The following is a 14,152-nucleotide window of genomic DNA, read 5'->3' as shown; positions in this document are numbered from 1 at the left end:
GTTAAGAACCCCTGCTTTAAAACACTGGAGCTTGTTAACTAATCTTACTATGGTGATCATTTCACAATATATATGTATATCAAATATTATGTTGTGTACCTTAAATTTACACAATGTCATATATTGATTATAGGTCAATAAAACTAAGGAAAAAAACCCCACTCTCCCCAGATGGTTATCATGACTTGTAAAAGGGATTAAGTCTTAGGCAATGCAGAGCAACTTCCCTAAGGCCTTACTCCATTTTCTGAGTCGGGTGTTTAAGTTTCAGCCACCTGCTTTACCTGCAGACTTGAACTGTCAGATCTTCATCGGAATCCTCTCTGTGCTTTCATCTTGGACTCTTAGCTTCTCTCCCATATTGCTTGCTACTTGGTCACTCCCTGGGGTCTCAACTTCATAACTGGCTGTTGTGGGTTCCTAGACTGCTATGCTTTGTCCTGAATACAAGCTCTAGAGATAAACCTCATCACCCAGGGTGGGGAAAAAACAAAACAAACAAAACAGAACCATAACCAGAGTAATCTTCTCAAAGTACAGATTTGCTCATAGCCTTCTCTTCCTCAGAATGTGTACAAATCAAGCACCATTTCTCAGATAGGGCTCTTCTGGCTGCGTAAAACAGAAACCTATTTGGGGTGACTCAGGTAATATGAGGAATTTATGGTAAGGATGCAGGAAATCTTACCCATGCTTCAAGGGCAGGGATATAGGAACAGGTTGAACCACAACAGGGATTGGCAAACTTTTTCTGGAAAGGGCCACAGACTAAATGTTTCAGGCTTTGCAGGCTAAAGCTTTGGCTTTGCATAGTTAGGCTTTTCATGGTTTCTGTCACTCTGCCATAGACAAGGATGTTCCCATAAGACGTTATTTACAAGATAGATAACCAGCTGGATTTGACGCACAGGCCAGAGTTTGAGGGCCCTGGCCTAAGGCATTATCAGGACTCTCTGAAACTCATCTTTGTCACTCTCCACACATTTGCTTTGTTCTCTTCCTGCTGACCCCTTTCCTCAGTTTGTCTGGTTCTCATGTTGGAACAGGGCTTCTGAAAGCACTGAGCTTCCATGTCACAAGATCAAGTTCAAGCTCTCCCTCTTTCTTAGTTCCAACCCCAAATCCTTAAAGCAGAGATGTTGCCCAGCCTTGCTTGGCTCAGAACTTCTCCCCTAGACAGATCAGCTATGGCCAGGGCTCTGGTCTTGCTCTATGAACCAGAGGGTGCTGAGAAAGCACCTTTACAGCCTCTTGGATCAAGGTGGAGGAACAGATTCCAGAAAAGGGCAAGGAGTTGGGCAGAACATCCAGTGAGAAGCCCCTTCTTGTATTCAACCAAAAGTATTCTCAGCGCTGTGCCCAGTTAGCACCCTCCCAGCCCTTCCTGAAGTGGAACCAACGCCCTTGCTGTTCCCACAGACTCTGCCCTCTCTGTTCTACATTCCCTCTGCCTGCCAGCATCATCTGATCCCTCAAAGTCTCTTCTACAAGGCTATCTTTCCCCTCTTTCCTTTATATCCACACAACACTCTATTGGTACAGCGTGTCTTGTTCTGTCGCTATTTCCGTATCTGTCTTTTTCCTTTGCAGTCCATAGATGCTCTTGCTGACAGAGGAAATGACTTATGCGCTTTTCATGCGCTCTGGTACCTGTCAGAGAGGATAGACTCTGAGTTCTCATTTGTTGCATTTAACCATATCATCATAATTCCAAACTGAAGAAAACTTACACTTTTATAAACTGCATTTATATGGAGTATACAGTATCTACCTTAATAAAATTATTTTAAATTATAAATATTTCTGCATTTACAGTAGCCAAATAAAAGTACATTTGCAGAGAGAGGATTTACAGCCAGCACAATTTATATTTAAAATGGTTGAACAGGAAGAAGAAATAAAGTCCCATTAGGACTGTATCTTGTTATTGCACTAAATTAAAAAAAAAAAAGGAAAATGGAATGACCTCCAATAAATAATAGGGAAGGTTATACCCTTGAAATATTCAAAATAGCTCTAAAAAAACAAATGCTTCAAAACTATTCGCGTTTGTGCAAGAAATCTACCAAAGAGCCAGAGACCTCATCATCTAATTTCTTTCTTCCCAAACTATTAATTAACGTTGTTCCCAGACCTCTGGCAAAGCTCCCCTGCTGAAAGGAAGAAAGTAAATACAGTAAGTAATGCAGAGAAAACTGGTTCTTTTTCTCAGAGCTGTGAGAGCTTGCGCTTTTGTGAAACAGAAAACGCTTGCTGAAGAACTATTCCTAAACTATTAGCAACTATATAAAAGCTTTTTATTTAACAGCATCCTCCTGGGAGACTGCGCTGGAATGCGCAGCAGGTCTGAAAAAGGCACAGATTTGGCTCAACTGTAAATATTAGGTGCAGAAAGGCGAAGCCATTGTGTAAGGAAGGGGGAGCGGCGGGTGGGGTCCTGATTCCCGATGTTGATAGCAGGATTCTAATTTCGCTTGGTGTTTTTTTCTACTACAATTACAAGTTTGCTAGAAAAATAAAATATCGGTTGTGCTTTCACCTGGGTTTCTAATTTTCAACGTCTACCAAAAAAAAAAAAAAAAAAAAAAAAAAAACCAACAAAAAACCGAATTCCGCTCATTTACCCTCAATCACCTTGTGCAATCTCCAGAGCCTATGGGAAAACAGAGGAGCGCCCAGTCGTCCCCCCACGCCGGCCCCTCCACCCCCTCCCGGGCGCCCGGCCGCGCCACCCCGCCGGTTGCGGGTCCCTGGGGCTCGCACGGCGCGCAGGCGGCCAGGAGACTTAGGTCTCTGCGGGCTCCACGGTGTCTGTTGACGTCTCTGGGTGGGGATGCTCCAAGCCAGTAAATCACAACACAGCACCCAACCCTGGACTTTGAACCAGGCTATTCTCGCCTAGTTTTCTTTTTTTCCCCCTGGTCTCGCCAGGATCCCGGCCACCCCTGTCACAGCTCCTTCCCGGCCTCGGCTGTTCTTCTCTACCCGCGAGGGTCCGGGATCCACGCGCAGTAAGCAGGCGGCTGCAAGGAGCTCAGTCCACCCGCCACTCAGGAAGGGGACCGGGACTACAACTCCCAGCACGCTCCGCGGCCCGCTGCCGCCCCACCCCTCCCCCTCCTCCTTACCTCGGTTGGCGGCCGGGAAGCTCTGAGCTTTCATCTGCGGACCCGGCGGGAGGGAGCCGGTTCCCTGCGACCGTCCCGGCTCCGAGTGCTGTGCCCGGCGGTGGTGGCGAAGGCGGCAGCGGCGGCTCTCAGTCGAGTTCTGCCTCCGCGTCCGCGCCTGCCCGGAGCCCGCTGGGACAGACGGTTTGTCCCGGCGCGGCGAGAGGATGGTCATCCGCGTGTTCATCGCCTCCTCCTCGGGCTTCGTGGCGGTGAGCACTTAGGGGACCGGCCGCTGGCCGGTGTCGGCTCTGTTGGGGTAAGGGGCGTAGGGCGCGGGTCCTGCAGGAAGCGCGCGGCGCTTGCCCGTGAGAGTCTCCGCTCGCGGCGCGTCCGGCGGCGGGAGCCCGCGCCCGGCAGGTGATCCACTGCACTTGGACAACAATGAATAGGGCGGGGAGCAGAGGTGGATGGGGTACCCCAGACCCACCCACGTGCCCACCCTGCTCGGCCTGCTAGGAGACGGGGAAATGGACTCGGCAAGGAGCCCCTAGCTCCAGTTGTGGGGCTTGGGAATTTGGGGGGAGGGCGAGAGCTTCGTGGGTCCCACTTCCCTTGGTGTTAGTTCTTGCCGATTTGGGAATTTCAGCTTGGTTATGTTTTGTTAGGGAGCTTGTTAGGCTGCTGGGTTTGCTAACCTGCCTCCCTAGTGAACCAAGTTTAAGTGGGAATTGCTCCCCACCCCATACCCGGCACCAAGCGCGTTTCTTCAGTTTTATACCAGCGAAAAGAGGGTGGCCAACCAGGTTTGTCCTGTCGTGCCCGGGTTTTTGGTTTGTTTTCTCCTTTTTTTTTTTTTTTTTTTGCCTAGGGTGCTATATTTTTATATCTATGTAAACGTGGTGCGTTTGGTGCGTTTTTTTCCCCCTGAAATGTTAGTTAGTTTCATCTTGAAATATATAAATTGTGGTCTCTTTAATTATTTAAGCTTTTTTTTTTTTTTTTTTGGTCGATATTCTTGAATTTTTTAAGAAAGAATTTTGGGAGGAAGAAGTTACGTAGGTGGATGTCAGATTTTAAGGAAAATTCAGTCATGTATTTGATAGCCCATTAAGACTGGACCAATGTGTTTACATGATTATTAAGATTTGGTTACCTTAACTAAGAGTTAAACTACAGGTTTAAACTATAGATTTAAGAGCCTCTTTAGTGAGGCATAGTCAAATACATCAAAAAGTGCATTATTGATTGCTTAAAATATGGTCTGGTCACTTAGTTGCCTGCCCAGCAACTCAACCAGATTTTTCCAGAATTTGTTTTCTGAAGTAGAAGAGATGGAGGATGGAATGAAATAATTTGCAACACATCAGTGAGATTTTTAATTTAAAAAGGAATTGACTTCTGGAAGGAAAAAAAAAAAAAAAAAAGCCCTTTTTTTGCATTAGTAACAATAGATGGGAAACTTCAGTTTATCTTTATATGCAGGCATGTCCTGGTCCCCAGACCTAGATAGTTTTGGTGTTTCTTGTTATTTGTGGCTGCTTAGTCATACCTGCCTTTTATAGATTTCTCCACTGAAGTTACACTTCATGTATTTGGAAACTCCATACTGTTTCGTGGATAGATTTTTTTCAAATTCACTCCTTCATAAGAGTGATGCAAAGTTTTAGGTTTCATCATGGACCTGCACACTTATATAGTTACTGTAATAGCGTTTTACTGACTGCAGAAAGGATGCTTTATAGTGTAAAGAAGCCTGCACTATTTATGATGAACAAGTCAAAGTCAAAATTGGTTGGATGCAGTGACTTGACTTATTCGTTCAGTAGGTAGTATATCAAGAGAGTTCTCGAACTCTGCATCTGTTTCCTCAATTCCATTAACAGATAGTAATTGCCTGCCTGCTGTGTGCCTTTTTAATTTTTAAATTTAATGTTAGGTGTTTTGCACATGAAGCTAGTCTTGAGGGACCCAAGCATTGAGGCAGTGGGTGTTGCCTCATCTCTGTCTGAGTTTCTTGTCCTTAGAATGAAGGGTTGTGGTAAATAACTCAGCATTTTATCCTAGCTTGAAGGTGCAAGCTTCAAGCTTGGTAGTTGAGGAAATGTAGATAAATCCTTATAATGGCTTCTTTCGCATTAACAATGCACATGTTGGTATCAAAGTGAATTTATTCTCTTCCTTTGGTCTTTACAGGGCTATCTCAGGTCTCCTCTCTGCCCCAGCTGGTAGTATGTGTTCTAACATGATAGGGTTTGAGCTGGAAGATGGACTCTGTGATCACATATGGGACAGCCCATAAACACATAAAATATGATAAAACTATCTATTTTAATGTGTCTGATCTTCCCAGGTCTCAGACAATCCTCAGTCATTCAGTCTCTCCAATTGTAATATTATGTCTTATGTCAGTATACAGTGTTTCTGTAATTATGTAATATCGATATTTTTGGTGATGATAGCTTATGCTAGCTTATAGGCAAGAGTAATGATTTCTAAGAGATAATGAAGTTGTTTAGGTCAACTACTGAGCAGAAGAGGCCAGCTGAGACTGGTGGCATTGTGCTGTATTGAGTATATTGGGCTGTGTTGGCACTTGTTCTCCCCTCCACTCTCAGGTAGGCAGTGTTGTGTTGACCAACTTTGTTTCCTTAGGTGATCAGCAAGCACATGGGAGAGCAAATGATTTGATTCCCAAGTCAATTTGATTTTAGCTGGAGTTGATGAAACTATAAGGAAGGGATGTGACTAGAAGTAGGCTTAGCTAAGTCCCAGGAATTCCCAAAAAGCTGCTCTGCCCTAATCACCAATAGATTTGTTTGTTTGTTTGTTTTGTTAAACAGCCCCTTTAGGGAAAAATCCTCAAGTCTTGTTCTGATTTCCCAGGACTCTCTAGCTTCAACACCTAGCAGTGGTGGTTGGAATAATTAACACCAAGGGGTGCTTGCCCTTTTCCCTAACTCCAGGTAAAATCTGCTTTTACTAGGAAATAAAAGCTATTATGCTAGCTTGAAAGTCAGGACAGCCTATGGAAGTTCCCGGGCCAGGGATTGAATCTGAGCCTCAGCTGTGACCTACATCACAGCTGCAGCAGTGCTGGATCTTTTAACCCTCTGCCAGGGATTGAACCCACACCTCCCAAGCAATCTGAGCCACTGCAGTTGGATTCTTTTTTTTTTTTTTTGGAAGTCAGATTCTTAACCCACTGTGCCACAGAAGGAACTAAAGTCAGATTTCTTATGCAGGTGACTGTGTTGCTGTCATTCACATCCTAGTGAAGGGCATTTTATTTCAGTCATAAGGAAAAAGTGCAGTCACAGAAGGGCCGTTTTAAAATTTAACTTACTCTGCGTCCTGGTAATTTTATCCAGGAAATATATTTCTCTGACTTTTACATTTCAAAGCATTGAAATTAGCCAATGATTTCATTCATTCAGCAAGCATTTTGAGGGTCTGCTCCTGGCCCAGCCCTGTTCTTGGTCTCCTGGGAATTGGAGGCATGAAGAGGGTGTGGTTTCTGTCCTTAAGGAATTCAGGTGGGGACCAGGCAGCAAAATAAGATAGGAAAGGTGAAACCGCCAGTGATAAAGTACAGCCCAAGGACACATGCTTCTTTCAGGAACATTCTTACAGGAGATAGAAATAATATAGGCGGCAGAGGGATGCTTTGCAGGATGTCAGATAAGGAGGAAATGTGCCAGAAATCATAAAATATGCATGTGGGAGCCTTAGGCAGACGGCAGAGAGAAGGATTGATACAGGATTTGGATGCCAAGCCCACCTAGTTCAGGCTAGAGAGGGAGGAGCCTTAGGTGGGAGGGGCAGGCAGTGAGGGTCCCCATGGACTTCTTTTGAGGACAGGGTGGACTTGAAAGTCCTTGAGAACAGCCCATGATAACAAACAAACTTTTGATGTTCCCCCTGTGGTGCATTGGAAATAAACCTGACTAGTATCCATGAGGATGTGGGTTCGATCCCTGTCCACACTCAGTGGGTTGGAGATCCGGCGTTGCCATGAGCTGTGGTGTAGGTCGAAGATGTGGCTCAGATCCCGCTTTGCTGTGGCAGTGGTGTAGGCCGGCAGCTGAAGCTGTAGTTGAAATCCCCTGGCCGGGGAACCTCCATATGCCATGGGTGTGGCTCTAAAAACAAAAGAAAAAAAAAGCAACAAAATTCCTAGTGCTCAGCATCTCAGAGAGGTCATCAAGATCTGTAGCTGGCCTGCAGTCTGGAACCTTTGGTCCCCAGGGAACAAGGTGCTGTCTGGCAGGGTGGGACCCCTGGTATGTGATTTCAGAGAATCCTTTACCCTTCTGCTTGCCTTGACCAAAATTTCTCAAAAGTGTTTCTCTTTCTGTTAAAAGTCTTGGGCTCAGTTGTTAGAGCTGCAAAGTACCCAAAGAGATTTTGTAGTGAGGTGTCCAGCCACCTCATTTCACAGACAAGGACGTTTGGGCATAGAGACTAAGTGACTTGCCCTGATGTTGTCTATGTCAGTCAGTGCAGAGCTAAGGGTTAAAGGGAAGCGGGGTCTCCTGACTCCTGACTGTCTTTATTGGTGTGTCCATTCAGCTGGATATTCATTCATGCCCTGGTCGATGGCAGCCACTTATCAGGCCATCATTGAAAAACCTATTAAGAACCAGGCAAGCTGTTAGGTGCTGTTTGGTGCTAGGTGCAGATGACGGTCAGGAGAGCAGACACAGACTCTGGCTTCAGTGGCACAAATCAGTGCCGACTCTCCACAGCCCACAGGGTTGGGATGCAAACTATCTCATCAAGGAGCATGGAGGGCGAATGTTCCTTCATTCAGCTTGGGGGGTATTTCCACGGGATGAGGTGAGATGAACTAGACAGCCCTGGCATGTCCCTGGATGTTGGAGGGAACAGTTATGGGGAGGACAAGGTACAGAGAAATTGGAAGCGGAGTTGGAAGACATGGACCTTTGCCCCTGTCTGTAGCTATGTTTTCAGGTGAGGGTGGGAGTGGAGGGAAGCACACGGAAACTGCTCAGAGTTGTCCAGATTTTTTTTTTCCTTTTTGTTGTTTTAGGGCCACACCTGCGGCATATGGAGGTTCCCAGCCGCAGGGGGGAACCAGCGCTACAGCTGCCAGCCTATACCACAGCCATGCCAGATCCAAGCCACATCGGCGATCTACACCACAGCTCATAGCAACGCCAGATCCCTGACCCACTGAGCAAGGCCAGGGATTGAACCCACATCCTCATGGATCCTAGTTGGGTTTATTAACCCAGCCAAAAAAAGAAACTCCTGTCCTGTTTGTTTTAGCTGTAGAAAGACATACCCATGCTCTGCTTTGCATGACTTAAAACTTTTAAACATGCAGTCATCAGTTTCATCTCTATAGGATGTACTGTGAAGCTTCACTTGTGTAAGGGAGCTTCCAGAAGGAGTTCCAAGGCACTTAAATTCAGGATGTGACCATGTAGAACAGAATGCACTTTAATTCCTAAGTGATTCTAATGCCAGACGGAGCTAGTGAGAGTAAGCCTGAGCTTGCTAGACTCGTTAACAAAAGCCTGAGTCACATGGCAAGGTTTATTCTCAGTTCGCAGGTAGAGGGGCTGAAGTTAACTGATCTGAGATCACGTGCAATAGATGGTGGGCCCCTGAGTCAAAATCTGGTGGACAGGTGGCTCCAATGCTTCTAGAACAGAGTTCCTCTGCTGTGGGAAGATGAGAATATAGGGACGCTGGAGGTCCTGCAGTGTCCTGGCCCGTTCCCCATGAGAGCTGCCCCTTTTACAATGCCAGTGGTACCCTGACTAGAGACAGTGCTGAAGGGCACTGGTGGGGAGAGTGTGGGGTGAGTTGAGGGAAGAAGTAAGCTGAGGGTGAGCAGGTAAGAAATAATCAGGAGAAGCAGGAGTAAGTTGGGGGCACATGGATGAGGATGTTTTTGTAAGGGAATGAATGTGCGACTGGGGAAAGCTATGTTGTTTTTCTAGGGCTGCCATTATCACAATACCAAGAATTGCCAGGCTTAATAGAAATTTTTGTTTTTTAGGACCACACCTGGGGCATATGGAAGTTCCCAGGCTAGGGCTGAATCAGAGCTATAGCTGCTGGCCTATGCCACAGCCACAGCAATGCCAGATCCCAGACCCACTGAGCAAGGCCATGGATGGAACCCTCATCCTCATGGATACTAGTTAGATTTGTTTCTGCTGTGCCACAATGGAAACTCCCTAAACAACTGAAATTTGTCTCACAGTTCTGGAGGCAGAAGTGAAGATCAGAGTGTTGGCAGCGTTGCCTCCTTTCTGCAGGCTGTGAGGGAGACCGTTCTGTGCCTTTAAGTTCCTGAGACTCGCTGGCGATCTTTGGCATTCCTTGGCATGTAGATTATGGTCCCGATATTCGTTTTATGTCCACATGGCATTCCTCTTCTGTGTGTGTCTGTCTCTGTGCCCACACTTCCCTCTTTTGTAAGGACACAGTCATAGTGACCTTGAGCCTACCCTAGTGACATAATCTGAACTCTTATCATCTGCAACGATCCTATTTCCAAATAAGGTCACATTCATAGGTACCTGGGGGGCAAGGGGGGTTAGGACTTCACCATCTTTTAGGGTGAGGAGTACACAGTTCAACCGGAGCATGCAAGATGAGGGTTGAAAGAGAAGGACTAATTGATGGCATTTCTCCCTTTTTTTTTTTTTTTTTTTTTTGTCTTTTTTGTCTTTTTTTTGTTGTTGTTGTTGTTGCTATTTCTTGGGCCGCTCCCACGGCATATGGAGGTTCCCAGGCTAGGGGTCGAATCGGAGCTGTAGCCACCAGCCTACGCCAGAGCCACAGCAACGCGGGATCCGAGCCGCGTCTGCAACCTACACCGCAGCTCACGGCAACACCGGATCGTCAACCCACTGAGCAAGGGCAGGGACCGAACCCGCAACCTCATGGTTCCTAGTCGGATTCGTTAACCACTGCGCCACGACGGGAACTCCCCATTTCTCCCTTTTAATTGGAAAGATTATGGGTGAATTTCCAGAGTCTTAAAGTCAGCAGCTGGATATGGAATTATATGGAGTTATAGTCAATGTATAATAAGGTCCATTAGTAGAAAGGGAGATTTATCAATACCCCAAGTGAAGACCTGATCTCAGTTTTTCTAGTTCATTTTAATATTTCCCAAATTTGATATTTTTCCCATTCTGTGATATTTTGAACTTGTTAATATAAACAAGGGCATGGACTTTTTTTACAAAATTAGGGGCTTTTTACAATCAGTTTGTGTTAAGACAAATAAATATTTCATTCTCTTTGAGGAAACTAAATTTTGACAACTATCTATAAAAGTATGAGGTGGTTTCCACACTGCAGGATTGTAAGCTTGATTGAGTCCTTTTTTTTTCCTTCTGTATTTTTTCAATTTTTTGATCCAAACCAGAGAACAACTATTGTGGAAAAAAAACAAAAACAAAAACAAAACAAACTAACAGTTCTGCAGGAACCAGTGTGAGATACTAACTCAAAAGAATATTTCTTCTTTAGGTTTTTTTCATGTTTCATTTATAAAAAGTTCTGAAAAGAATTGTGGATTTTTTCAATAAAGTTAGAAATGGGTGACATAGAAAAAATCTGGATTCTTAGTGAAATGTTTCACTTTTGACATAAAAAGTGACATGACAGTGGTTATTATATGTGAAAGTTTGAAACATTTTATTTTGAAATGCAGATTTGAAAAAAATGGGGTCACGGATTATTAGTTCAGCTTGTAAATGTTAACTTTTAAGAAAGATACCCTCTAAACTCAGAAGGAGACCCTGTTACATTAGTTTTTCAGTAGGAGTGGCTTTAATGCTTGTTAGTTTAGTCACAGGGTTAGCTGAAAACTGAAGTTCTGATATAAATCATGTTCCTGTGTTTATTATTTTTCTGTGATCTTTTTTGTTTTGTTTTGTTTTGTTTTAGGGCTGCACCTGTGGCATATGGTAGTTCCCAAGCTAGGGGTCAAATCAGAGCTGCAGCTGCCAGCCTATACCACAGTCACAGCAACTCAGGGTCTTCAACCCACTGAGCCAGGCCAGAGATCACACCCGTATCCTCATGGGTACTAGTCGGATTTGTTTCTGCTGAGCCACAACAAGGAACTCCCTCTGTGATCAATTTTATATATTATTCTCAAATAACAAATGCTGCAGAGGGTGTAGAAAAAATGAAACCCTCCTACATTGTTGGTGGGAATGTAAATTGGTACAACCACTATGGAAAACGGTATGGAGGTACCTTAGGAAACTAAATATAGAACTACCATATGACCCAGCAATCCCACTCTTGGGCTTGTATCCTGACAAAACTTCCCTTGAAAAAGACACATGCACCTGTATGTTCATTGCAGTACTATTCACAATAGCCCAGACATGGAAGCAACCTAAATATCCATCAACAGATGAATGGATTAAGAAGATGTGGTCATATACACAATGGCATATTACTCAGCCATAAAAAAACAAAATAATGCCATTTGCAGCAACTAGACACTCTCATACTAAGTGAAATAAGTCAGAAAAAGAAAGACAAATACCATATGATATCACTTATGTCTGGAATCTATGGCGCAAATGAACCTTTCCACAGAAAAGAAACTCACGGACTTGGAGAACAGACTTTTGGTTGCCAGGTGGGAGGGGGAGGGAGTGGGATGGACTGGGATGGGCTGGGATGGACTGGGAGTCTGGGGTTAATAGATGCAAACTGTTGCCTTTGGAGTGAATAAGCAATGAGACCCTACTGTATAGCACTGGGAACTATATCTAGTCACTTATGATGGAGGATAATGCGAGGAAAAGAATGTACATATGTATGTGTGACTGGGTCACCTTGCTGTACAGTAGAAAACTGACAGAACACTGTAAACCAGCTATGATGGAAAAAATAAAAATCATTTTAAAAAAAGATGAAAAAATTTTATGTATTATTCCATTTATCTACTTTGTGAAAAGGGATCTTAGCTTTCTTTTCTTTTCTTTACTTTTTCCTCTTTTTAGGGCTGTACCGCTGCATATGGAAGTTCAGAGGCTAGGGGTTGAATCAGAACTACAGCCACTGGCCTACACCACAGCTTGTGGCAATGCCAGATCCTTAACCCACTGAGTGAGGCCAGGGATTGAACCCGTGTTCTCATGGATACTAGTTAGTTTCTTAACCCACTGAGCCACAATGGGAACTCCTGACTAGCTTTCCAAATTAGAAATTTAGTGAAAATTTGTTTTTTTTTTTCTCTATGAAATGACTCATGCTTATTAACAGGTGAGGGAACTTTTCCACTTCTGATTATGTATGATTGTCTTTTGGGGGCTTCTTTCTAGTTGTCTTTCATTATCATGTCATTGAACCTTTTTTGATGTTTTTAGACCAATAGCAGTTGGTATTTACCGCTGCCAAATTTTGGATTGGTGATTGGAGTTGCTAGGAGAGGTGGAGCCGGGGCTGGTGAAGTTGCACCTGAGCAGTCTCCTTGAAAGCAGTGGTTTCCCTCTTGTTCTCTTTAGGCTTCTCCGAGTCCATCTGCCAGCACAGGCTAGTTCCTCAGGAACCAGTCTGTGGTAATTTCTGGGCCAGGGATCATCAAATCTGAGCCACAGTTGCAACCTAACCTGAAGCTGCCGCAGCACTGGAACCTCTCTACAGGGCTGAGTCTCGAACCTGTGTCTCAGAGCTCCCAAGGTGCTGCTGATCCTACTGTGCCACAGCAGGAACTCGCCGACTGTGGTCATTTAAAGTTAATGTTGTTATTTCTTTTATGTTTGATTTTTTGTTTTTTCTCCTCCCGAACCCTAAAGAAGAAGTCAGACTAGGAACAACAGTACTTAATTGAATGTTTTCCTTTGGGACTCATGACAGCTCTGCTGCTGTAGGTCTGAAAGTTGAACTAGATGCCAGCAGAGAAGGTCCCCCAATGTGATCCCAGGCACTTCTAGCCTGGAATGGCCCCTGGGACACTCTGGAACAGTTTAGCTGTTCTCCTAGATCTGATCCTTTGTGTTACCATTGACAGCTTATTTCTTTCTGAGGGAACCTGACTCTTTAGGGCTGGCTTAGTAACTGAAAAACCCCAAAGGAGGTTTCTTGGAGCTGACCCCCAAGAGTTGACCAGGAGGCATGTTGTGTATTGGGGTGTGTCTGCCTTGTTGTGGGACCTTCATGGGCGTCCTGCCAGTATCCCCTCAGAGCTCCCAAAGCGGAAATGGAACCTTGGCTGTGACTGAGGCCAGTTCTACTGCTTCAGGATGCATTTTCCATTTCCTGCTGGTGATAGCCCAGATCTGGAAATGGCTTTTTGTCCCCTTGGCTCTAGTGGCTTTGGGAGTGGAGGGGTGGGAGTAAGAGGTGACTTGCTTGACAGGTCAGTTCAGTGGTATTTGGTAAATGCAAATATATGTAGTTGAAGTCAGCAGCTATTGCTACATACCAATCAAATACTAAAAACAAAACAACTGGGAGTTCCCTGGTGGCCTACTAGTTAAGGATTTGTTATTGTCACTGCTGTGGCTCTGGTTTAATCTCTGGCCCAGGAATTTCCACATGCCGTGGGTGCAGCCAGAAAAACAAAACAAAACAACCAACCAAGACCTACTATACAGCACAGAGAATGATAATCTTTTGTAATAGCCTATAAGGGAAAAGAATTTAAAAAAGAATAGATATATGTACATGTATAACTGAATCACTATGCTGTACACTTGAAACTAACACATTACAAATCAACTATAATTTTTTTAAAGTAAATTAAAAAATACACTACCTATATGCAGCTTAGTTGGGAAAAGAGTTTGTGACTCTAATATCTGACTTAAATTGGTTTATGAACACAATCTGATTTCAAATAAAACAAGTTGAAATGATAAACAAAAGCCAAACAAGAACCCCCAAGCAACGCAGCCAACATAGCTTTTGAGTAGTTTCTTTTCCTTCTGTGGGTTGCACAAAGAGTGGGAGTATGGCCTTCATTCATGACATTCCATGTGGAGTGAAGCTTCCAGGTTCTTGGCTTTAGTAATTACATTCATTGTGACAGC

The 14,152-nt window shown here is 44.4% G+C and overlaps 1 protein-coding gene across 3 annotated transcripts in view; it reads left to right on the top strand.

The window, feature by feature from the left end:
- The window catches only part of SH3BGRL2 (SH3 domain binding glutamate rich protein like 2), a 65,525-nt gene continuing 54,246 nt past the window's right edge, over positions 2,874–14,152 (top strand). Inside the window, exon 1 of one of the 3 annotated variants that reach the window (XR_002344061.1) lies at positions 2,874–3,379. Coding sequence is in view for 2 of the 3 variants with exons in the window: in XM_021092122.1 (XP_020947781.1) it covers positions 3,335–3,379 (45 nt within the window). In the remaining variant the exon portion in view is untranslated. The remainder of the gene's footprint in view (positions 3,380–14,152) is intronic. The other 2 variants (XM_021092122.1, XM_021092127.1) reach the window with 2 other exon arrangements.

The sequence above is a fragment of the Sus scrofa genome, chromosome 1, assembly GCF_000003025.6.
Source record: "Sus scrofa isolate TJ Tabasco breed Duroc chromosome 1, Sscrofa11.1, whole genome shotgun sequence".
Classification (NCBI taxonomy): domain Eukaryota; kingdom Metazoa; phylum Chordata; class Mammalia; order Artiodactyla; family Suidae; genus Sus; species Sus scrofa.
Note: the sequence above shows the minus strand (reverse complement) of the source record. Positions and strands in the feature narration are given on the sequence as shown.